The 25,945-nt window shown below is 50.0% G+C and overlaps 1 protein-coding gene across 10 annotated transcripts in view; it reads right to left on the bottom strand.

Moving 5' to 3' along the window:
• Sirpa (signal-regulatory protein alpha) overlaps positions 1–25,945 on the bottom strand; it is a 38,348-nt gene that overhangs the window by 3,893 nt on the left and 8,510 nt on the right. For 4 of the 10 annotated variants that reach the window (XM_006234952.5, XM_017591496.3, XM_006234953.5 and 1 more), the window contains 6 exons: positions 17,286–17,645; positions 12,461–12,775; positions 11,724–12,059; positions 9,714–9,827; positions 7,183–7,207; positions 402–453 (listed from right to left, as the gene is read on the bottom strand). In XM_006234952.5, the coding sequence (XP_006235014.1) occupies positions 402–453; positions 7,183–7,207; positions 9,714–9,827; positions 11,724–12,059; positions 12,461–12,775; positions 17,286–17,645 (1,202 nt within the window). The remainder of the gene's footprint in view (positions 1–401; positions 454–7,182; positions 7,208–9,713; positions 9,828–11,723; positions 12,060–12,460; positions 12,776–17,285; positions 17,646–25,945) is intronic. The other 6 variants (XM_063283159.1, XM_063283160.1, XM_017591497.3 and 3 more) reach the window with 3 other exon arrangements.

Genomic DNA, 25,945 nt, shown 5'->3' with positions numbered 1-25,945 from the left:
TCCAGGTCATTCACGACACAGGGTTACTCCTCCTCTACAAAGGTGAGAACGGCCATGACAGGCAGGGAACAGTAGGGTGCACTGCTGAAGGTTCCCCAGTGGAAGAACTGGCTAGAGCAAGAGCCCAGAAGCAGGAATGTGCAACAAAGGAGGCTGCACTCTGACTCCAGGCGCTCGGGACACTGCCACTGGTGCCCCCTGAAGTTATGCAACGGCTAACAGTGAACCCAGAAGCCCCAGACTCTCCGGCGGTTGCTGGAGAAGGAGGCAGAGAACTCATGGGTGATTCAGTGACGCATAGATCCTCCTCCCTAGCCCAGAGTCTTAATTTAGAACTGGATCTGCAACTCCAGTTGAATCAAGGAAATCACACCCCAAGTTTCCCAGGAAGGGCAGCTCACCAAAGACTGTACCTGGGTTATTTCCCTGGCATTCTTCTCGGGCTCGTGCAACCTGAAGTGGAAAGAGACTCAGATAAAAATATCTATCTGAAGAGCTTATGCAAATCAACCAGAATAACATTCAGGTCCCTACTTCCTACACAAGCGGAGGAGGGACCGTAAGTGCTGATCAAACGTCTGGACACAGGAGCCGGTCTCCTCACTGAGGGAACGCTAAACAAAGCACACCAGCTTGTTGAAAAGCCCCTGTTGGGAGGATCTCTAGAGTTGACAGTACTGGGAAGGCACACGGGGAGGAGGGTGGGATGAAGAAGACTCCACACTGCTGTGTGGGACAAGCCAGGGCAGTCCTTTCCGGGAGTGGTGGACAAATTATGAGCAGGGATAGTGCCCATCTTTTGAACCACAACTGTACCTTTTGGCGGGATTGAATAGACACAGGCCTGAGCCCGGGACAAGACACGGAAGTACGTTCACGTCCTGGGGCTTGGCCGACAGGCAGTGGTTTTTCGGAAATTAGCATAAACTAAACCCTTCTGTGTTCAAAAAGTAGGTGGGAAGTTTCCATTTTATTTTCGTGGTGCAGGGGATAGGTCTCAGTGCCTTGTTCACGCCAATAGAGTGGCATGTCTGAGTCACCAAGTTCGGTACTCTCAATGAAAAACGAGTGGGAACTGGAAAGAAAATGCTACCAACAGTGGTCTGCAGAGTGTTGCTGCTTGTTTCAGTTTTCCACATTTCCCAAGTGTTCTTCATTATAAAGACACCTATGCATTATTGTCAGAAGGATCAAAATGCCTTAAAATGTCTTGCTTAATAAACAACAACCACTGTTTACACCCCTGATCCCACCATCGGAGCCCCAGGCCTGGCTCCCTGGAGGGTCCCAGAGAAGGAGATGAGCAGAGACGGGTCCCACAGGAGTTCTATAAAATTTCAAGCTAGGAACTTGGGCACTCGAGCATGAATAATGGCAGGGTGAGCAATGAGGCAGCAGGGGGTTCGACAGAGCCACCGTGAGTGCCTGGATCCTAAGAAGCCCCACGTGGCCCAACAGTCCTCCAGGATCCAGGAGGCAGCAGATAGGTGATCATGCAGCTCTCTCCAGTCAGCACTTCCCACCTTCTGCAGTCTCTGTTGCTTGTTTGGTTCCCAGCCAAGCATCACACTCACAGACATGCACGCATGTAAACACGCACACGCACACGCACACCGTTCTGCTGTGTCTGCTCACTTAGACACTCTTACTGCGTCCCACGCATGAGGGCTACTGTTGCTTTGCATTTTCTGCTTCCTCCTTCTGGTTACCATTGCTATGATGAGACGCCATGACTAAAGCAACCTGGAGGGGAAAGGCTTTATTGAAATTATGCCTCTTGGTCACTGTTACCATTGAAGGAAGTCAGGACGGGAACTCAAACAGGGCAGGAACCTGGAAGCAGGAGCTGACACAGAGGTCATGGAGGGGTGCTGCCTACCGGCTTGCTCCTCATGGCTTGCTCAGCCTGCTTTCTTATAGCACTCAGAGCCGTCTGACCAGGGGTGGCGCCACCCGCAATGGGCTGGGCCCTCCCCCATCAATCACTAATTAAGAAAATGCCCCACAAGCTTGCCTACAACCCAATCTTACTGAAACATTTTCTTAATTAAGGTTCCCTCCTCTCAGATGACTTTAGCTTGACACAAAACTATTCAGGACAAAGTCCTTACTACTTTTTCTCTCTGTTAACTTATACGTATTCTTTAAGACTTAGCTATGTGTTTCCTCCCCGGAAGGCTTCACAGGCAGTGCTGGGTTGGTGAGGCTGCTTCTCTATGACAACCTCACATCTTCATCTCTGTTTTCTGTTCCTCCTTGCCACACTGCCTTAGCACATAGGCACAGGCACCCAACCTTGAAGCTAGAGCCTGTCAAACAGCCCCGAGGCCTTTGCACAGAGAACTCTCCCTTCAGATCTTTGAAATCCTATTTTAACACTTTTCTTTGGAGACAGGGTCTCACTTTGTAGCCTGGGCTGGCCTTGAACTCACAGAGATCCACTCGCCCCTGCCTCCCAAGTGCTGGGATTAAAAGCATATACCACTGTGCTCGGCTGAAATACTATTTTAAACAGCCTTATCTGAACCTTCACAGAACTCTCAAACTCTGTTCTCGGGAGATCATTCCTATCTTCCAGAGCAGTATTCAATGCTGTAAGCATTTGTCCATTCTATTTTAAAACGTGGCACCACCATTACTCATGCTGGATTCAGACCAGTGTGGAACATATCCTGGAGTCTTCTCTTTCTTATACAAGCACCACAAGGCTAACTGGCCATCTCCAAAAGCTACATCGAATTCTACTACTTGGTCATCTTATCCTCCTGGTCCCAGGTCCTCGGGCTGTGTACAGTCTTGGTTTCTCTGCCTCCATCTCTTGTGTATGTAATGCATAAATGAAAACCAGGTATGTTGGTTCATCCCCATAATCCCAGTACTCAGGAGGCTGAGGCAGGGCTTTCAAGTTCAAGGCCTGCCTGGGCTTTGAGACTCCCACCTCAAAACAAAATAACAGGAGAATTTCATGAAAGAGAAGAAAAAGAGGAGGAAGAAAAGGAAGAGAAGGAAGAGGAAGAAGAGGAAGAAGAGGAAGAGGAAGAGGAGGAAGTGGAGGAGGAAGAGGAAGAGGAGGAAGAGAAGGAGGAAGAGGAAGAGGAGGAAGAGGAAGAGGAGGAAGAAGAGGAAGAGGAGGAGGAAGAGGAAGAGGAAGAGGAGGAAGAAGAGGAGAAGCAGTAACAGAAGCAATTATTTTTCTGTACAGAAACCTCAGCATTTATAATGCAATCCACTTCTACATCCTGACTGGTGAGGTTCTGCACAGCCCATTCCTGCCCTCCTGCTCTAGGCTTCCTTCCCTGTGCTCCAGCTAATACAGCGTCATCAATAGTCCTCCCTCAGGCCCTTGGCACTAGCTACTCCTTGTCTAGTGTACTCTGCCAGGGAGTACTCCCTGATCGCCCCACACTGAGGCTCTCATCCACTGCTGCCCACATAGGGAGCACTCCCTGATTGCCCCTGAGCTCTGGTCATTTGTCTTTTTTTCTAGTTCTTGCTGCACACCAATTATTAAGCTTTTCATTCACATGGCAAATCACCTCCCAAGGGACAATGAAACCTTAGCACCTAGTCCTGGGCTAGTCCGGACAGCGACCCCTCCCACGGGGAAGGAGTTCCCTCCGCAAATACTTGCTGAATGAGTGGTTGAGTGTTTTCTCACTGGACTGCCCCAGTGCCACTCAAGTCTGGCTCTGAGCTGAGCTCAATCCAAAACAAACAATTACGGTAGTCCTGGCATTCTGAGAATAAGTGCAGCGGACGTGTCGCAGTTCAACAATGGCTGTCCAAATGAACCCCAGAGCCCAATAAAAGAGCAGACAACACTCTCACGTGGGCGGGGATAACAGTGTTCTGCCTGTCTGTCAGATGGCTGGGCCCATGGCCATTCAGCAGCCTGCAGGGTCCTTTGAGTTCAAAGGCGTAGGATCCCCGGCACCCTCTCTGAGGTGTTAGGCTGTCTCCTACACCGGCACCAATGTCTTTCAGAAAGTATTTGATCCCACGCTGGGCTAGAGCCACTGCTGCCCAGGAAACCACCATTAAAGCTTGCTCCCCACCATCACTTTGGTCTAGAGACATAAAAGAAGCTAGTGATTTAGCTCCCTGGGTAGACTAACACTGGAATGATATGAAAGGGCAGAAAATGTCCTGCTTCTCTGGAGGAAGGAACAGGTGGCGGGAGGCAGTGAAGCATCAATGGGGAAATGCCAGTGCTGGTCCCAGAAATCCTGCACAGAACCAGGCCAGCTCGGCACCACATTGATTTCTCAGATCCTGGCTTCCTCAACCACGGGAAGGGGAGCTGTGATAATCTCCTGGGTGCCATGGAGTCTGAATCATAGGCTCAGGTTGGGTTTGTGTGTGAACAGCCCCTGAGGCTTCAGCTACTCACAAGTCTGGGAAGCCCTGTCCTTCAACAAGGGTAGGAAGAGAGACTCATGATCACCAGTGGGATGCCACGAGTAAAGGGACAGATGGGCGTGGGACACAGTAAGTGCTCACTAAACAGAAGCTGCGACTGCTGCTGTCATCTCATAGTGTCTCTTTCTACCAGAGCTGCACTATCTAACAAAGTAAGGTGAGTGAGACCAACAGGAACAAAACCAGACAGTGACCCCTCCCACGGGGAAAGAGTTCCAGGGGCTCAGAGCTCACAAGGGCGGCAGTGGTAAGGGGTGGAAGCTACTCGGTCTTTCTTTCACTCAACAAGCTTTTATGGAAAACTCATCCCATCCCAGGGATGGCACTCGGCGGTGGCTGTGAGCAGGAGGGACACAGTCCCGGTGTTCAGGAGATGTGGTCATGAGAACACAGACAGGCCCGGAACCACATCAGGTAAACCAGGATGTCCAGACAGAGCACTAGAGGCTCACGGGAAGGCTGAGAGAGTACATGTGTGGAAGAGGCCGTGTGAGAGGGCTAGGAGGGAAGCTAGAGCCCATATGTGGCAGAGGAGAGAAGTGTGAGGCCTCAAGGCTGGCTAGAACTAACAGTGGGTGAGCCCAGGGGCTGGACCAGAAGGCCTTTGGGCTTGACCTTGAAGGCCCACAGAAAGCAGCCAAAGGTCTCTGAGCAGATGAGACAAGTTTTGCTCCTGGAAAAGACTGGGCCAGGTGAAGGAATGTGGCAAGGAGAGCAAGGGTGAGAGAACGGGATTCCTGAGGGGGTGGGGGCAGTAGAGTGATGTGCATGTTCAGGGGTGGAGGCTGTGACATTGGGCAGGGTCAGTTCAAGAGGCTGCCCCGGGAAACTAAAGCAGAAGCCCAGGTTCACCTCAAGGGCACTGTGCACTTTCTCTTCCTAGGCACACATGGGCAGCTGAAGCTTCCTAGAGTCCCTCCTGCTATGTGCAGCCACAGTTTCTACTACTGATGGTCCTCCTGGACACAGACTCCTCACTGTCCCCACACGAGCTGTCCTTGATGCTACAACCAGTTCATCAGCAAGTCCTCTTGGCACTATCTTTAAAGTACAACTGGAGTCTGACCACGTCTTAGCTCACATTTCCCTGGTCCAAGCCTTCGTTCATCCGTCATCTGCTTAGAGCAGCCCAGTCATTCCCTCACTGGCCCTTCTGCTGTCACCCAGCTTCTACACAGGGAGAAGGCGGTACTTGTAAAATAAAAGCTAGATCACATCTCTCCATGGAACTGCGTGAGTTCTTCTACCATTGCAAGCTCTATACCACTGTCTCCCACTCCAGAGCCTTAGTTCAATTCTGAACTACAGAAGGAAGGGAGGGAAGAGGGGAGGGAGGGACGGAGGGAGGGAGGGGGGATGGGAGGATGGGAAGATCTGCACAGCTCATGAGGACACAGCCTCGCCTGAACTGACAGGAAGCCATTTACAGCTTTATTCTTCACACCTTCACACAGATTCTGGGGAGCTGTTCTACTCTTCTGGGAAGCACTGGGGCCTATCTTACAAACCAGAAAACTCTTTCTCCAAAAGGGGTGAAGCTCACATGGCTGCATGAGCCTCCCCATTTTCTTGCCTTCTTGTGCCCCACCCCAGGCGTGGTGCTACCCGTTCTCTTGTCCAAGCTCGATAAGCCTGCGTCAGAGCCCCGAGCTTCAGGTCCCTGCTTACACGTCTCTTCAGAGGCTGTGGCTTCCTCTACCTAAGCCCTTCAGCCATGGCACCCATCCCCGGTGTGTCGGAGCCGCCATACTCTGGGTGGCTCTGCTTCCACATGCACTTCCTGCCTCCCTCTCCAAGTCTGAGCCCGGGTTGCACCCCAGCTCTTAGAGCAGAGCTCTGCGACAGACCCTCCTGAACATAAACGACTGCACTAAGGTGTCTGTCCTGTGATGTCACCACCTGAGCTCCCGAGTGAGCGGGCTGGGACCTCCGATGGACTTTATCACCACCCTAGCAGATCCTCAGGCTACACCCTAGGAGGAGGGAACACGGCTTAGGCCTGGAGAGGTGAGCCCCATACACTGTGTGGGACTTGATGAGCACAGATGGCGTGAGGAGGGAGGCTGCCCTCACTCTCCCCGGGAATTAGGCAAAGGCCTTGGGCTATCAATGCCAGTGTGCCCTGAAAGCTATTCCTTTAAGGCAATAATTAAGAATAAACCTGATAAGCAGGGTACAAGAGAAAGGGGGTGTGGACAGATATAAGTGACGGTTGGTGAGTTACAGTATTTGACAAGTAAAGGGGGGGGTCGTCTGGGTAAATGGGTCAGTGGGTAAAGTGCCTGTTACACATGAAGACCAAGTTCAGATCTCTACAATCCATATAGAGCCAGATGTGTCAGCTTATGTCTGTCTGTAATCCCAGAGGTCCTAAGGGGAGATGAAGACAGGAGAGTCCCCTGTTCATCGTCAACTAACTTGGCCAAACACAGTGGAACAGTAGTGAAACACACACACACACACACACACACACACACACACATACACACACGTGCACACTCACACTCACAATGCTCACACTCTCACACACACACAAATGTGCACACTCACACTCACACATGCTCACACTCTCTCACACACACACAAATGTGCACACTCACACTCACACATGCTCACTCACACACACAAATGTGCACACTCACACTCACACATGCTCACTCACACACACACGTGCACACACACACGTGCACACACACACGTGCACACACACAGATTAAAAATAATAAAACAGGTGAGTATGATACAGCTCAGGGATGCACTTACCGTGTGGAAGAAGTTGAGCCCTTGGCTGAAAGAGAAAAAGAAAAAATGTTATTTAACCAGGAACAAGTTGCTGTGTAACTTTGCTTGAGCCAAGGTTTGCCTTAAGGGGTGTGGGGAGAATCAGCTCAGGAAAGGCCAAGTCTGAGGGCTAAACTGGGCTAATGTGTTCTCTTTAGGTCCCAAGTAGCCTTCACCCCCCAGAGGGCCCAGATGCCCTCCGACTCTCTGCTAGGCCTCCTCTCCCTTCAAGCACGGCATTTTGGCACTCCCCAGTTAAGTCCCGCATGGTTGGAGTGTGACTAATCTGCTGTGTGACCCTGGGTGGGTCACTCCCCATTGCTGAACTCCTTTAACTCACATGACATCCATTATTTCCCCATTCTCTCTTTCCAGGAACGCAACTGTCTGCTTCGGTGCTTTTCGGTCTGGGATACAGGAAGGGCCTCATCCCACAGATTATCTCTGGGGGATTATATTTATCTGTAGCAGTTTGATTCCCAGTCTGTTAAAAGCTATAATTAAAACATATGTCTGAAATGTGCTCAGAGCTGCACTTTGAACAGCCACCGGAGGACGGTAAGCTCAGCTCTGGGTGGGGCAGGGGCAGGCTGGGGCTTCGGGGAACGGGATCTGCAGGTGAGCCAGTGTAGAGGGAGGCTGCAGGTCACAGGTTCTGACCAACTTTTATAATGTTGCCGTGTCTCAGTCACCTCATCTGTAAAATGGGTCAGTGAGACTACCAAGGTTTGTACTGAGAAGCGACTGCATTATTACATGCAAAGTATCAGGAGTACTGTGGGCCTGGCCTGAGCACATTTTTGGCTGTCACTGCTGCTTGAGCCTGTGTTTGGGACCTGGGCTCTGCACGCACTCACCACTCAGGGGCTGAGTGGTCTCCTGTGTCTACAGACCTCCAGGCCACTGTCCCTCCTATGATCCCTTAGGCACTGATGCTGTACCACACAACAACAAGCTCCCATGAGGTGCTAGTTTGCACCTACTGCCAGGCCTCTGAAAGGACAGCGGGATTTCACCGCCGCCTACTGAAGTGCTCTACAATGTGATGGGCCAGGAACATGCTTTCCTGATTGGAGCAGGAGCCCTTCCTGGGTCCCCCTCTGAAGGAACTCTGGGAACAGTCAGGCGAAACAAACAAACAAGCAAACAAACAAACAAAAACAAACTGAGGGCTCAGGTCCTCAGGCAGGACTTGGTTTGGCTGTTGTTTCAAAGGTGAGTCCTTCCAGTTGGTCCAGATGGGACAGAAAGTGTGGGACAGAGACAGAGGAGGTGCTTAAGGGATGGGAAACCAGTGGCCCATGTGGTCCCTCCTGAGCCAGGCACTCAGCTACAGAATGGCAGCTTGGGATGGTGCTTGTTTCCACGCTGTGGTTTATGAGGGTCACGGCTGGCATTTTTAGCAGCAAAGAGAACACAATATAATCAGAAGAAAACATCAGAGTTTCAAATCTACATAAAGGGTGCACTGAGCTGAGGTATAAAATGCTACATCTATTGCTTTTGGTTACGGGGTTGGGGATTTAGCTCAGTGGTAGAACGCTTGCCTAGCAAACGCAAGACCCTGGGTTCAGTCCTCAGCTCCGGATTAAAAACAAAACAAAACATGGAAAACCAGCATTAAAGCCATCTCCTCCAGCATAGTGAAGATGTATACTGGAGTGGTCCCAGAATTCGGCCAACCGACCATTTCACAGCAGTTCACTTGAGCCTCATGACTACCTTCAAATCGCTGCCCCCATCAGCTGTGTGACAAGTCAGATGAACCACTTGCCCTCTGCCAGTTTCCCCTGAAGTTGCTGTGGCCAAATATAATACTATGCCAGTCTCTGACAGGGGAAGTGAAGCTGGTAGAGGCCTCGGTGGTGAGGATGAAAAAGTCTGGAGCCTGACTCCAAGGTCAGAAGCTTTGCAGAGCCACAACCACACACATGTGCACGCGCACACACGGGAAACATGGCTGGCCTAGAACTCATGTCTTCCTTCCCCGGTGGAGTTTAAGGCCATGTACCCTGTCACTGTGAGGGTGCTTTCCTGGCATATGTATGACTCTGGCTGTAGGAGCTGCCCTTGTTAAACATGTGTGTGTCAGGCGCTTTCCTAGTATCCTACATGGAAACTCTGCCAGCCCTCCCACTTGGATTCCCTTGGTGGTAGTTGGGAGTTCTAACTGGGGAACTTGTTATAAGGGATACAGAAGGCTGCAAGCAGGTCAGGCATCTCCTCTCAGAGGCTGACAGGAAGAGCCTCTGAGTCTCCCCAGTGCCAGCCTAACAGCTCCTACTACCTCAGTAGCAGTCCCATGAGGGCATGAGACCTGGGGCGGTGATGGACAGCCAGCAGGGAGGATGGCTGAGGAATGAACCTCTTAGACCCAGGGGTGAAGCTATTCCATCAACCCCCTCCCCCAGGACTACCCTCCAGGTTTCTTGTCACTGGAAGTCACGTGTACTTAAGAACCCAGGGGCCATCCCGTGAGGACAGCCCTGAGAGAAAGCAGAGATTCCACTCACCTTTCTTCTGTTTGATTCGGAGGAGGTAGAGGGCAGCCATCAGCAGGACTACTAGCAAAGCACACGCCACACCCACACCGATGAAGACGTTCCAGTTGTAGTAAGCATTATTATCTGAGGACCACAAGGAAGAAGGGCTTCATGCATGACACTCCAAAACAGAAACAATGGAAGCCTGCTGACCCTTTCCTCCTTGGCTGTGGACATCTGGCTGCGTTTTCTTACATCTCTAAGTTTGCCTACCTACCCATTCAAGTCACTCGTGAGCATTGCAAAAGGCACGCTGCTGGCAGCCACAGAGAAAGTAGGCACAGGACACAGGCAGAAACCATATTACCTATCCTGAGGAATGGAGACTCAAGCCTTCTCATCAGCCATGGCAGCGGGACAGACAGACTGGAAACCAACTGTTATGTGGAGGGACTTGGGAAGATGGTGATGGTGGAGGACTTGCTGTTGGCACTTGCTCTGCACAGCACCCAAGGTTTCACACATGTGCCCAGGACCTAACCCACAGCGTGTACATTTGTGGTAGAGGGCAGGCAATGTCCTAAACTAGTGGTTCTCAATCTGTGGGTTGTGACCCCCTGAGGGATCGAATGACCCTTTCACAGGGGTCAACAAAGAACATGGGAACACACAGGTATTTACATTGCAATTCATAAGTAGCAAAACTACAGTTATGAAGAAGCAATGATAATAATTTTATGGTTGGAGGCCACCACAGCATATTAAAGGGTCACAGCACTGGGAAGGTTGAGAACCACTGTCCTAGACCCACAGCACAGTAAAGTCAAGAGCAGGGCTCTGTGACACAGAGATGTGAACTCAAGTTAAGTGCTCCACCTCTTCCTCATCCACATCAGAGGAATCATGTTCTCCTGCTCTGTTATTGAGGCCAATACTAATCTACGTCATTCAACAGCACAGAGGATGGCCTGAGGGATCATCTGCCCAACCTTCATCCTCTGGCAAGGTATTTATTTATTGATTCCCTACTGTGTTTTGTGTGCTGTAAAGCTGGTGTTGAGTGAGACAGTCATGGTCCTTACCAACTAAGGAGTGACAAAGCCTATCTCTTTCCACATGTCCGCAAGCAAACAGAGGCTCAGAGAGAGGCACCAGCTTGTCCAAGGTCAGATGGCAAGTCAGTGGTAGAGTCATCACGAACATCGACACTTCCTACCTGCATGAACTACGCATCCTCAGAGAATCGGTCATGGGTAAAATCAAAGGGGCACAACACAGGCCTGAGGAGCTCCTGAAGTGCCTCTGAAGGATGAGTAAAAAGGTGGCCCATATTCTCTTCCTTTCAGGGGCTGCGTTGTATAAAAGGCATCAGCTGTAGTGCCGGCAAACACTGGGACAGTGCTAAAGAGCTGTTGCCACGTGGCGCTTTCAAAAGAAGAGCTCTTGACTGACAGCATACTGGAGGGGCTGAGGTGACACTGCTGACATGCTGTCACAGAACAGTGGAGCATGGCAGCCGTCCTAGGCACACACACATTGGTCTAGAAATAGTCATGGCGGACTATCCCGGGAGATCGCTATGGTACAGATGAGGGTACCCTTTGTAGTACTGACTGTCCTTCAGCCAGATCGCCAGCCTCTATGAGACGTGAGAGGAGGCACAAGCAATGACACAACAAGGAGCAGAGGCCAGAAAAAGTGAGAGGTAGAAAGGGGCTATGGGGACCAAACAATTGTTAGGCAGAGAAAGCAGGAGATAGGATGCTAGCAGAGACAGCCTCCCTCTCCCTTTCCTCCTCTCTGGTACACTGTGTCAACAGACCCATCCAGACAGGAACCAAACTCTTACCAGTGCTGAATGTAGGAGTATAAATGCTTATGTGCTTATGTGTAAACTTCTAGACTTCTCTACAGTAAGCATTAGATAATAACTTTAACATTGAAAAACAGAAAAATCATGATAAAGATAAAAAACAAAAACAAACAAACAAACAAAAAACCCAAAAGACAAAAGCCGGTCAGTAGGAGTGGAGGCCTCACCAGGGATGGTTTCCATGCTGCCTCCACTACTCGAGTGGGCAAATGCCCGCACGGTATGGTTTTCGGTGATCGCTGGCTGACTGTCATGCTCCACCTGGCACGTGAATACCACATCCTCTCTGTGAGCAGATGAGTTCACCAGGAACAGGCTTGTGTAATTATAGGTCCCATCCCTGTTGTCTGTGAAATGCTCGGGCTTGTCCGTCCGTGATAAGTTTCCATTCTCCAGCCAGTTCAGCTGGAGAGCCTTGGGGTAGAACTTCTGCACCTGGCAGGTGAGGTTCACCTGGCTCGCGGGCGTCAGGGGCTGTTGGGTGATCTTCAAGGTGGGTGAAACTGAAACAGTACAGGCAAAAGCTCTAACTGTGATCCCGGGGAGGGGCTGCAGAGCCCAGCCTCTCCCAGCACAGCGAATGAGACTGCTAAGCATGCATACGCGTACTCAGTGTGGGTCTCATATGAATGTGGGTCTGATATGAACGGAACCACTAAGCGCAGCACCCAGAACACAAATGGTGCCTTGTCTGGGGACCGGGAGCTACTGCTAAGGGTGATAATGAATGACATCAATGCATGCAGTACCCACAGCAAAATCAATGGAAACTACCAGGCAAGGGGTGTGGCTCACACTGGGTGCTCAGTAATTACAGTTGCTGTTGAAATGCAACGCCCAGCATGGTACTAGTCATAGGGTAATGGCTGGCTGTGTGCTCGGGCTAGAAGTCAAGGACATCTACCTCGGATGATGTTAGAAAAGTTAGCGGTCCCATTAAGCGGGCGTCCTTCCAAGGTGACGTGGGCTACCTCGCAGATGACCCGAGAATGAATGTCCTCGGGGCTTAGTTTCACGCTGACTGTGCTGGAGATGTTGTAGGAGACATTGCTTTTACTGGAGATGGTGGTCTCCAAATGGGAGAGTTCTTTCCCATCTTTGAGCCACTTCAGGGTGATATTCCGGGGAGAGAAGCCGTAAGACTTGCAGGTGAAGTTCACTGTCTGTCCAGGAGAGCCCCTGGAGTCTGGGCCCGATACTTCCGGTGAAGAAGGTTTGGCTAAAGGAGCATTTATAGACAAGAGATATGATTGTGATGGCCAAGCAAACGGACTAGTGGTGCCTGCCTAGATATTATCACCATTACCGAACATGGGGGATTGGCCCCAGGGCTGTATGCACACTAAGTACATGTTCTACTACCGAACTGTATGGTATCTTCAGCTTGGTGACACTATGCATTAATCTCCCTCCTGATGAAGCTGGAATGACCATGTCCTTAGCCGTCTATCTGGGGAGGATGCAAAGGTTTCATGAAATAAAGGAGTCAGGCATTAAGGCAAGGCCAGGTACTCCAGGCCCAAGGTCTGGAATCTTCTCTGCTTTAGGTCTTTCCACAATTGCTGACCTATCTCATTCTTTGCTTTAACTGCTTTTGACTGCATTCCTGGAAACCCTGCCAACCTAGAGAAAGTGTCTGCAGAGGTAAACACAGGAAACAAACGACACTGTAGGACAGCCAGTCAGATCCCAGTGGCTGCTCTGAGGTGTGTGCACCTCCCAGAGACACATCTATGACACAGGACGCAAGGTTTCTGCGGTCTGGATGCGGTGAGGATGAAATGAGGACCTGGAGGCTTCCTGCTTCGGATGACAGACACACGGAGATGCTTCTCAAACATGAAGACACACAGACCTGACCTTGACCCAGATTTTTATTAAAAATTAATTTTTTAATGCGTCTATGTATGTGAGTGGGTTCCTTAAGAGAACAGAGAGGGCACTGGACCCCCTGGAGCTGAAGCCACAGGTGGTTGTGAGCCATCAGGCAGCGTGGGCACTAGGAACTGAACTGAGGTCCTTAGTAAGTGCTGTGGAAGCTCCTCCGTGAGCCTCTCTCCAGCCCTACACCTGATTCTTACGTTCTCTCTGTGAAAACTTAGGGATTCGCTACTTGGGCTTTCTTCTTCTCTCTCTACAACCTAGTAGGCCTCATCCATGCCAAGTCCCATAGTTGAAAGGGAGATATTAAAGGGATTTTTTGTTTTTAAACTGGAGAGCTTTTGTATAGAGTTGGAAACAAAGATCACGTCTATGTTAGGAAAGCCAAAGGTGGTTTTGATTTCTAATTAGTAAAAAGACAGACAGTAAGCAGCCCCACCAAGCAAGCAGACACACTTCTGGTCCTGAAAGGACACATGGGTGACTAGGAGGGAGGCAGTGTCCCTTGGGGATTAACCCGAAGTGCTCATATGCACCCAGCATCACTTCCGGACAGCAAACACCACACGTTTCCACCTGTCAACACGAACTTGCTCCCTAATATCCACCTAATATGTTAAGGGCACAGAAAGGAGGTGTCACTTGAAGAAGTCAAGTCATCAGGACACCAGCAGCGGTGAAGACCCATCCTTCCGGCCCTGAGGACTCCCTGGGCTTAAATCGAACCCAACTGCAAATGTAAAATATTGTTGAGAGAGCTGCATCCGTACTGAATAGTAACAGGCTTTTTCTTGTCACTATTCCCGAAACAACACACAGAACAACTATTTACATAGCATTTGCATCGTATTAAGTATAAGAAACCCAGAGATGATTTAAAATAGACGGCAGGATGTGTGTAGGTTACACGCAAATCTCCCCAGGCCTGGATGAGGGCCTTGGGCTGTTTTGGATTTGGGTATCCTACGGGTACCAGGAAAAAGCTGCAGTTACCATCTATTGAGTTCCTGGGGCCTGACATTGGCTGCTTCCTCTGTGCTCACCAGCCCAAGAGGGGGTAACTGGGGTGAACTTCTGTAGGACAAGCTCAGAGTAGAGTGGATTAGCCAAAAGCATAGTGGCTTCCACTGAGATGATTAATTTAGTACTGACCGCTCTTCCAGAGGCCCTGAGTTCAATTTCCTGGTGGCTCACAACCATCTGTAATGGGATCCCATGCCCTCTTCTGGTGTGTCTGAAGACAGCTACAGTGTACTCATATATACACAAAATTTAAAAAAAAAAAATCTTTCAGGAATCTATCTGTGTTTCCTTTATACATTTAAAAAAAAATCACTCTGGGAGGACGACATAAACTCTGGGAGACAAGTTCTGGGGGTTGGGGATTCAGCTCAGTGGTAGAGCGCTTGCCTAGCAGGCACAAGGCCCTGAGTTTGGACCCCAGCTCCGAAAGAAAAAAAAATATGACTTCTGGAATACAGTAGGTAACAAATAAATAACAGCTGTGGCTACTATAGTTAGCTCTGAGACTACACAATTCTTCTTTGGCAGTCAGAAGGCACAATAAGGCCACCACATTGTGGCTCTCTCCTCTTTTGTGGTACTTCCCCTCAGGACCCGAGTTAGGCCAGCAGCTTCAAAATTCCAATGGGGTCACAGGTGTTTCATCGGGATAAGCCATTTAGAAAGCCTGGAGCACCGAGGAAGGATCTGTGGTATCTGGGGTCATCAAGGCAGGGAGGGACTGAGCTAAAGATAATTTGTCTCTGTTCAGACATGGAGGTCAGGAATGCCCTGTCCTGCTCCTAGCAGAAGTCCAAGTGGAGCCGTCAGAGCTGCGTGGGATACATCCCCAGTCTTCTGAGGCCAGTTCTGGGAGATGTTTCAGCTCATCCTTGGAACCCAGCGAGCACATGCTATTCCAAAGCATCAAGGGTTTTTGAGTACCAGCTTCATGGGAAACTATCTTTGCTAGGGGGGAAATAAGTCATAGCTTTTCTTCCATGGTTTCAGGACACGTACCTCAGCCTGGTTGTGGTTAAAAATGTCAGACATAAGCTATGGAGACAGATATGCAGGTAAGAACACTTGCTGAGCAAATATGAGGACGTGAGGTCAAATCCTTAGAATCCACATAAAAAAGCTGGGCATGATGGTATTTGCCTATTAATAACCCCAGCGCTGTGGGAGTGGTACAGAGACAGAAGAATCACCGGGGTCTGCTGGCCACCAGCCTAGCTCCAGGATCAGTAAGAGACTCTGTCTCAGACAGAAAGTAATGTAATAGGAAGATTCAAACATTCTCCTCTGTCCTCTGCTTATGGGCAGGCAGATCACGCACGCACGCACGCACTCAGAAACTTCAGATCCATGTCAGGACAATTACAGTGGAATTTCTATGGCAGATGTGAGGTGTGTGGTGCTTTTGGTCTCTTAGATGAGTTATACAAGCAGACAGATGGAAAGCCGCCAACTGACCCTAACCCCACCAACACTTGAGACTGAGAGGGGAAAGTAGCCACTCAAGGTCACATGGATAGTTCAGCACAGCTCCCATGGGGGGATACAAGCCAGGTACTGTTCTAAGTGTTTGGTAAGATGTCACTGCTTCAGCCCTGACCACATACTCTGTGAGAGTGGCATGACAGAGGAGGCCACCGAGGCTGCTATTCGGAGAGGTTTGTACCAGGGCACGGGCAAAGGAGTGGCTTATCTACGATGTGGTTCCAAACAGTTAAGACTCTGTCCCCTGTCCTCCTGGCCACTGTACCTCTCATACTCAGTGATGACCTTGACACCCCATCTAGGGCTTTGTTAACATCTTGATGCTCATGGAGTACTGTTACCATTTACAGGAAAAACAAAACAAAACAAAACAAAAACACTGAGGACTTGACAGAAGCCAAGTCTTGCTCCAAATGGCAAGATCTCAGGCAATTAATTCCTCATGGCTTCCTAAGGGACTATTCAGCACTGTCATACACACTGGAAATGTGGATAATCCCGGCTCTGGCTTAAGGAGAAATGCTATGAAGAAGATGTAGCATGAAGCCACACGGGATGAAGATGTGGCAGGAAGCGACTTGCTAGTTGTAGTTGTCTAGGCAAGTGACACACTACCTGGGAGCTTCCGTGTCTGTCATAGCAGGATAAACTACCTGCCCTACTTCTGTGCAGAGGTGACAAGGAGACTCGGTCACTGCCTGGAGGAAGGACCTGTGTAAGGTAGTAGGCCTTTCACAGGGGGACTGCCTGTCCTAGACAAGTGGGACGGGCATTCGATGCAGCATTATTTTAAAAAAATACACAGCATGGAAAAACTGAATTATCTACCAACAGACTACAATAAATTGTGGAACTTCTAGATGCTAGAGTAAAATGGAGCCATTTATATAATGGAGGGGTCCTTTGTGTCCTGACTGACATGTGGGAGAGCTTTCTGTCACTGACAGGCCTCGGGTTCTGAATGGAAGGGGCTTCCTGAATCTCTGTGAAAGTGATGTGTGGAGAGGCTGCATCTCCTAGAGGTTCAGTGCTTCCTAGGTCCTGGGCTCACCTGTGGGGATGCCTAATACCTGGGCAGCAAGGAGCCTGCTGGGATCTGCATTCTGGTACTCATGGTACTTGAACCGTGTGCAAGGAAGAGAGGGCCGTGGGGCGGGCAGATGAGGGATGCTAATGCCCTCTTACTTGCTAGCACTGGAACCTGGAGCTAACGATTGGCCTTGACGTCCCTGACCTGCTGAAGGTTGAGATCAGATTGTGCCCTTGTGAGCCACACTCACCGGGATGCTACTCTCTGACCTAATGCTACACCTGAGGGGATGAGGAAGGCACAGCCTACTTACCGAGTACATAGAGCGTTGTTCCCCCTCCAGATTTAATTTCTGTGTCAGGCTCTACTATTCCTTTCTGGAACTTCACACAGTAGTAGGTGCCAGCATCTTCTGGGGTGACATTACTGATACAGATGCTAAAGTCCATATTGTTTCTCTTAGTAGCATCTGAAACATTTGTAATTCGAGGAAAGTGTTCTCCTCCTATGAAACTGTAGATCGGGCTCCGATTTTGCCCTTCTCCTTTGAACCACTTAATGGGTCCCACAGGCGTCAGGGAGGACACAGTGCAGTTCAGAGTGGCCGAATCTCCAGCAGCAACAGACACTGATTTGTCAGCCTGAGTCACCTTCAGTTCTTTCCCGCTGGCTCCTGGAGAGAAAGATGGCAGCCATGATTCACCTTAAGGGATCCTACAAGCTCAAGTTTATCAATGGTTTTCACTGATTGATCACACACAGTGGTATTGAGTTCAGCACAATGTTCGGCATGTGTTATCCCCCACATGAACCTGTAAATCAAGACTGTGGTGAGAAAACTGGGGCACAGAGGGCTAAGTCACATGGTTTGGTGTAGTAGAGTGCCCAAGCCCTTTGGGGGGAAATGTCCTATCTGAGCTGGGCTCTGAAATTCAAATCTGAATTTGTCAGTGAAAATGTGTACTGGCTGGTTTTGTGTATCAACTTGACACAGCTGTAGTTAATACAGAGAAAGGCGCCTCCCTTGAGGAAAGGCCTCCATGAGACCCATCTGTAAGGCATTTTCTCAATTACTGATCATGGGTGGTGCCATCCCTGGGCTGGTAGTACTGGGTTCTATAAGAGAGCAGGCTGAGCAAGCCAGGGGAAGCCATCCAGGAAGCAGCACCCTCCGTGGCCTCTGCATCAGCTCCTGCTTCCTGCCCTGTGTGAGTTCCAGTCCTGACTTCCTTTGGTGATGAACAGTAATGTGGAAGTGTAAGCTGAATAAACCCTTCCCTCCCCAACTTACTTCTTGGTCATGATGTTTTGTGCAGGAATAGAAACCCTGAGACAAAAATGGGAGCCTGAATTCCCCCACAGAGGGCACAAACCCAGAAGTAGGAGAGCCCAGTATGTGTGGTACTTTTCAAAGAGGTAGATTCTGTACTGGAGATGGAGTCCTGAGCACACAGCAGTCTCAGTGGTAGGAGAGCTGAGAACCTGGGTCCTAGGTGTGGCTCAGTAGCGTGTGGCTGAATCATGTGGAGTCGTCATTAGGTCAACAGAGAAGGCCCAGGTGCTCGCCCTCTGCCAAGTACCATGGGGATGTGGATATGGCTTCTGCTTGAACAGTTTTGATGGCCCTTAGCCTCTGTCTCTGTGGAAGGTTTTGCAGGACTCCCATCTGGACGTACTTCTAATAGGAACAAACAAGCTGAGGCTGGTGAGTTAAAAAGCAGCGTCTGGTCTGGATGGCTCAGCGGTTAAGAGCACCGGCTGATCTTCCTGAGGACCCACGTTCAATACCCAGCACTTACATCAGGTGGTCTGTAAGTCCAAGTGCGTGCACACACACACACACACACACACACACACACACACACACACACACACACACACACATGCATATACAACACTTACTTACACATATACACAATTAAAATAAGTTATTTCTAAAAAGTAGCATCTAGGGGATAACTCAATGGATGAAGTCCTTTCGATCCAAACACAATGGTTTGCTAAACGTATGAATGTAGACACTGAGCATTCAGACACATAGACATTAGAGACGCAGTGGTCCAGAGGGGAGGACAGGAGAGGGAGGATGAGGACAGCAAGGGTGGCAGACTGCAACAGCGAGTCAGGTGATCTTGGTCCCCAGCTGGACTCTCCACCGGCTTCTAATGTGACTCTGTCTACTAGATGGCTATAGGAGGATCCTCGGGTAGCCCCTTTTGTGTTGGCAGGGTAAAAGAGGCACTGTGTGTTTGCCCATCCTCCAACCCCTGGTGTTGTGTACTATCAAGGAGAGAGGGTCTAAGGCAGGAGAGGTCTGCTGTCACTGCGGGCCCAGAGCCCTGGGATGGGCCTGTCATCAGTTGCTCACTGTCCTGCCTCACCTCTTTCCCCAGTCAGGTTTTCATGGCAGATGTGAGCAGATACCGCAAGTAAGAGCCTGGGAACGGCCTGATTCTCACAGTACAGGGAAAGAAGTGAGGCCTGTGGAAACAGGGGCTCAGCCAGCATCAGCCAGCCTAGAAGGGGTAGGGCCAGTGGCCTGGCAAGTGACAAGACGCAAGGAGGGAACAGGCTTGACAGACACGAAGCCTCCCAAGAGCATCAGTGACGTCACCAGCTCCTGCCAATAGCAGGGAGCCATGGATATTTCCCAGTGGGTGTACAACTAACCACGCAAGACCGGTTGAACTGGAACCACCACGTGCGCAGGCCGGGCCGAGAACAGGGCCCCTTTGCCAGCTCAGTATTCATAAATGGATTCACCAGCAGGCAACTGGTGTGTACACTCTGCTTTGTCATGAGGATTGTTCCAAAGCTATACATAAGCACCTGCTGTATACTTTATGGCAATTCTAGTTCTAAAACCTACCATCACATTGCTGTATTCTTTATATACCCAGTTTGCTGTCAACTGCTATTTTCCCCACCATTAGGATAAGTAGATCCACTATGAACTGTTTCTTGCCTTCTGCCTGGTATATACTGTGTCCCCGATGGAAATGGGCTCAAGAGGCAAGTGGATCTCTGTGATTTCCAGCCCAGCTAGGAAGACCCTGTCCCCAAACCACATATATGCTGAACATACTGATGAAGTGAGAAAGAACAGGTTTTATTTGCTCTATGGCCCTGACAACACCCCAAGTCTCTTCTTTCCTTCATCCGTTCAGTGGCACTAACATTCGTGGCTACCCAGGAGCTGGTGCGCCGTTATTATTACCCCGTCCTCAACAGCGCACACAACTGTGAGTCAGCAGCTGACGGGGAGCCGTGCTCAGGGGGAACTTGGGAATTGGGCTCCGACAAGTTGGAGCAGGGCTATTCTTGTGCTGCAGACAGAGGCCTGTAATCACACCCCAGGCAGGTGACAATAAAATCTGGGGCTGGGGAGGGTTGGCTCCTCCCCTTAACCCCCTCTTTTTTTTTTTTTTTTTTTTTTTTTTTTTTTTTTTTAGCTCCTCTGGAGATCTCAACCAACTGCCAGCAGATTTAGGCAGCTTAATTAATTAGCTAGTGTTTCTAAAGCGTTTGAAGAATTTTAAAAGTGTGATGTAAGTGCCAAACATTATTTTAATCTCCATGTGTATTTTCCAACGGGTATTTTTTTTTTTTGGTTTTTCTTTTTGTTTGTTTTTTTTCCTTTTATTTTGCTTGCTATTCTTTTGCTCTGCAGGTTCAATTCTGTGAATCAAACTTGTTAAAATGACTGCTGTGGGCCAAGCCCAGGGTCATCTCACTGACATGGCCAATGGAACCATTCCCTGCTCTTTTGGCCTCCTGGCAGAGCGCACAGCCTTTCTAGGGCCTAAACCAGACAGCATCCCTGTAGGTGTCACTGCTGATCGTGGTGATGGGGAACAATTCTCAGGGTGGACCAGTATGGAGTGCTAGTCACTTCCTCAAGGACCCAATCACAGATACCGGTAGTCTCCTCCATAAGACCTTGAAAATGTGAGGAAACAACCCAAAAGGCAAAAGAGAGGGGTGAGGAAGTGGAAGACCGCTTAGCCCACAGGCGAATTATAAAAATAACCGCTGTGATGATAAGAACACTTTTCATGGCACAATTAAAATAGCATGGCGGCTATATACAAACAAAAAGAAAACCTATGGCAAAGTATTTAAAAGAAACAAAGTCTGAACACTAAACGATCATATCAGGGCTAGAGATGGCTCAGAGGTTGAGCAGGTACAGGTCTTCCAGAGGACCTGGTTTGGTTCCCAGCACCCACGCAGAGGCTAATAATCACCTATAACTCTAGGGGGATCCGATGCCTCCTTGGAACCTGCACTCGCATACACATACCCTTACCTCACATGCGCATAATTTAAAATCAAACCTTTTTTAAAAGGCCTCACGTGGTGCTATCAAGGATGACTGCACGCAATGCTTTTGTTTTAGTTAAAATAGCTGAATAGAACAACATAAAATCACAAATCACGCCTTCCGACAGCTACGGGACGTGCAAGCATTCACTCAGGCATACCGGAGCACCGGGAACCTCGGGGTGCCACAGCCACCGAACGAGACCATCCGACCCTACTATGAAGCCGTCTGCGGGCTAAATGCACAGCCCTGTAAGACTGTACAGAATCATAACAAAACTATGCTGACCATCAGGGTTAACAAGTGACATTTGGTTTGATCCTAAACCTTGATGTTCAGGGCGGGGGGTGGGGGGCTGGTTATTAAAAACTTGAGGCTCCTCGTGAGTGGCGATTTCCACGGTGGTCACTTTCGATTTGTACTGCCTATCTATAGCCCCTATAGGCTAAGAAGACAGCCTGACTGTGGCCCTGTAAGGAGTAACGGTTTACGAACAAACCCCAAGTATATCACGGTCTCAGACTATGGATCTAAAACCTCATGAAGCTGCCTTTTCTTCTTTAATGTCTACCTTGGATACATTTCAGGTTTTCTAGGTTGGGTGATCGTTGAGGATCACACACAGCTGTGTGAGGGCCCAACTCTGTGAGAGAGGGCTTGCCTAGCAGGTGTGAGGCCCAGCTCTGGTGCCACGATTCCGAAAGAATACACACAGCGTCTCCTTATGTTTAAAGAAAACTATGCACGTAACATGCATGTTTCGTACATGTCCACTTCTTGAACAAACTTCTCTTAGACGGTTCTGCCCATTATTACTGTGACTGCAGCTCCTGACTCAGTACGTATCCGCCGGTGCACTGAGCAGCCACATGTCTAGGGGAAGAGGACCGGATCCGTAAGATCCGCACTGCTGTGTGCTAGGGCTCCACGCGGTGCCAGAGTGAGGCGGGGTGGGCTGGAAGGGTTGCTTATCACTTTCTGGTAAGTACTACATCGAACAGATCAGCCTCTCTTTTTGTAATAGGGTGGGGGGAAAGAAGCAAATAGCGAGGACATGGGTGTGTTTCTAGGGAGGGTAACTGCCCTGTGTGCTTGTTGCTGTGGAAGGCAGTGGTGAATCATGGGATCCCCATGGACCGAAGGCTACGTGGCTGTGTGTCTGGCACACGAGTTAGGAAGTCAGACTGTGAAGGAGTCACATGACTGCACTTAGCAGCAACTTGGATCCGAAGGATAAAACAACTCCTGCCAACCACTCTGAGGACATCTTCTGTCCCACCTCACTCCCAGGGACCCCTGTCCTGTCACCTGGTGTCCCTTTTTTCTTCTACTGGCCCAAGTGTCCAAGGCTTAACCAGTGTGCTAAATGCTACCAACCTATGCAGTAAGGTGGGACTGAGACCTGATGAGCAGGTTTAGAAAACGTATTTCATGTTTAAAATCAGCAATATTCCGGTGAGGCCTTGAAGATGAAGAAAAATGATAAGACATGGAAGAAAAATGGACTGTGCTCTTTCTAATGAGAAAACTAACTCAACTCAGGAGTGAAGCCAAGGAAGAAGGCAGGGCCTGGCGACCTGGGATATGAACTCTCCCGAAGCTTCATCCCTAGAAGAAACTATAGCAACAGCCCAGAGCCCCACATCCCAAGAACCCCAGCAGTCCTAACCCTCACACAGCAGCAGGCCACCCCTCCCTCAGGTCACTATTGTCCCCTGTGCTTCGTCCCTTGCTCTCCAGCACACTGCGGCTGGTCACCGTCACCGTCAACTTCACTAGACTTAGAATCAACTGCAAGAGTTGGAAGGCAGACCTCCAGGTGTGCGCATGCGGACACTTCCAGGCAGGAATCACCCAGGAGCAAGCCCAACCCTGGATGCGGGCGCCACTACCCCATGGGCTAGGAACTCCAAAGGAAAAGGGGGGTGGGCAGAACCAGTCAAGAGCCAGCATTCCTTTGCTTTCTGTCTATCCATGGCACGTCCTCAGTCATACATACCCATGATGCTCTGACAAGTGCACAGGGCCGAGTGAGTGACCATGGACCTATTCCCTGAAACCACGAGCTAAAACCATTTCTCCTCCTTCTGTGCTGCTCTCAGATATTCTGCAATGCAGACTTAATCAACATATGTTTCAGTAGTGCTGTTGCCTGTACCTTCTGGTGTGACTCGGTAGCTGGGTAGAAAAGCTCGTGGTGCCATGAAATACCAAGGGTTTCATTGTACTTGTACAATGAAATACGAAGAAGGGTTGGGGGGTGTGGTAGAGTGCTTCACAGCCTGCTTAAAGCACTGTTGCTGTGCAGTGTCCAGCAGCACACACACACACACACACACACACACACACACACGCATACACACACCACACAGAAACAAGACACGAACACACACAGGATAAGTGTACATAAAAGAGTACATATATACACTGAGGGCAGATACATGCGTATATACATAAGTGTGCAGAGCACAAACATCCACACATTTACTGGGTAGGTACATAGGGCTCTGGGTAGGAACGCAGCAGGTGCCCACATGTAAAACTTGATGTATGTGTGCGGAGACATATTGGAGGACGCCACAGTGTGTGGCGAGCAGAATGGGAGCAGGCAGTGAGCAAATAGTGCACGGTGACATGAACCACAGGAAGAGATTGTCTGAACGGCAGGTAGTCTGAGGAGGGATGTCTGGGGGGTGAAAGGGTGTGAACAGTGGGAGGGTGACCGCAGAGAGCACGTGTGTATCGTGTGTGTACAGGCGTGTGTGCGCACGTGTATGTGCGGTGTGTACTGGTGGACACGTGTGCAGGAAAAGGTGTGTGTGTACTGCACATGCGCAGGGAGGCACCCAGGGATAGCTGTTTATGAACATGCTATGTGCCCGTATGCTCATGTTTACCGGTGGAGCAAGTTGGGATCATGCCTAGCTCGGAGGAAACTGTGAAATGAGATTCTTCACAGAGTGGAATTGGAAGAAAACAGGAGGGGGCATTAGCAACTTCCAGTGGGCAAAGTCTGCACAGTGCTCAGCCTAGGCTCCTGCCCTGGGGAAGGAGGTACTGAGAGTACTTGTGCTCTGTGGCCAGCAGAGACAGAAGGTTCCTGGTGTTGGATTCTAGAGGGGGCTGCCCCAGCTTACAGTTGCGTGGACTCCAAAGTTGGGAGCCTAGGGCTCTGACAGCTGTGGCTGCTCAGTGGTTTCCCTCCCAGTGATTTATCTCCTCCCGCTTACAAAGCTTCCTCTACTGGCAGGGTCTGTCCTAGATGCCACCGGAAAAAGAGGAAGGTGGGTCTATCCTTCAATAGCTTACGCTGGGGATATCTGGACACAAGCAATGACTATATATTAGTAATAAATGTCATGAAAGGCTGGTGGGGAGGAGGATATTGGAAAGGGGCTGAATCCAGGAAAACCTCCTAAAGGTGGCAGCCTCTGAGCCAGGTCGATAGGGGAGGGGAGGTAAAAGCAGGCCTTCCAGGAGAAGCCACATGAGTAAAGACGGGGAGGTGAGGCAAGGGCCTTGCCATCTGGGAGTAGAGCAAAGTCTTTGGGACCCCAGCTATCTGGGACAGAGTTGGCCTGGAGCTGGGCCAACCCAGAATTCTGGAGGATGGCTTCCGGTACACAACTAGGGGGCAGACTTTCTGCTGACACCACTGGACAGATGGTGCAGACCCACCCTAAAGCATCAGAGTCAGAGACAGGAGGCCTGGTCAACAGGAAGGGCTTCCAATTTATCTCCACCACAGGCATCTCTGAGGACTGGGCACTGGGCCACATCCCTGGTGGCCTCTTTCAGAGGCAGCAAACTCCTAAGATACCCAGACAGTGGCAAGCTCTGGCTTGGGGCTAGAGGCCTGGTATTTGACTTGGCCAAGCAGCTCTCCTCATCTGTAAGCAGGGATCCTGCCCCGTTCCTACTCGAAAACACATGCCTAATGGTGGAGAGTAGAGTGGAGAACCACGTGGCTTCTCATCCCTCCCTCCCTCCCAGGCTGCACACTCCACCCATCAGCTAATCCTGCTGGCTCAAGTCTCAAGCTACAATGGACTCAGCCTTCCTCTCACCCCGCCCAACCCGTGGCCTCCCTGTCTCCACCTCCTCTCTCCACAAATCATGCTCAAGGCAGCCTCAAGACCTGAATCAGGGGCATTCTCCCCTTTGCTCTCTGCTGAAGCCCCCACTACACTGAGACCCAGGACCCCATGTTTCTGCCTTTTTGCAATCAGACCATGAAGCCTCTGTGTATGCCAACTCCCATGTATCCAGGTGTTTAAAGGTGAAGGAGAGAACATATGACTGCGTCCTTCAGCTGGGGGTGGGGTAGAGGGCAACAGAGTCTCTCTGCCTTAACATACATAAAAAACCACAGTGCAGACGGCACACACAGGGTCTGTGGATGAGCAGCAGCTGGGTCAGGCAAAACTTGAAGGTGACAAAGCAAGGCACGTGGCTTGCCCAGTGGCTTGCCCAGTGGCAGGGGTAGGGATACAAGGGACAGAGACTGCAAACACATGTGTACTATGAATGTCCTTTGAACTGTAATGGACTTCTGGGAACCAGAAGTAGCTAGGGAGGTTGGAGTGGAGTGATGTCTCAGCAGCCTAAGAGCCTTCATCCCACTCAGAAGTAAGAAAGGAGGTCAGGAA

Source organism: Rattus norvegicus, chromosome 3, assembly GCF_036323735.1.
Source record: "Rattus norvegicus strain BN/NHsdMcwi chromosome 3, GRCr8, whole genome shotgun sequence".
Classification (NCBI taxonomy): Eukaryota; Metazoa; Chordata; class Mammalia; order Rodentia; family Muridae; genus Rattus; species Rattus norvegicus.
This window is presented reverse-complemented; position numbering and strand designations above follow the sequence as displayed.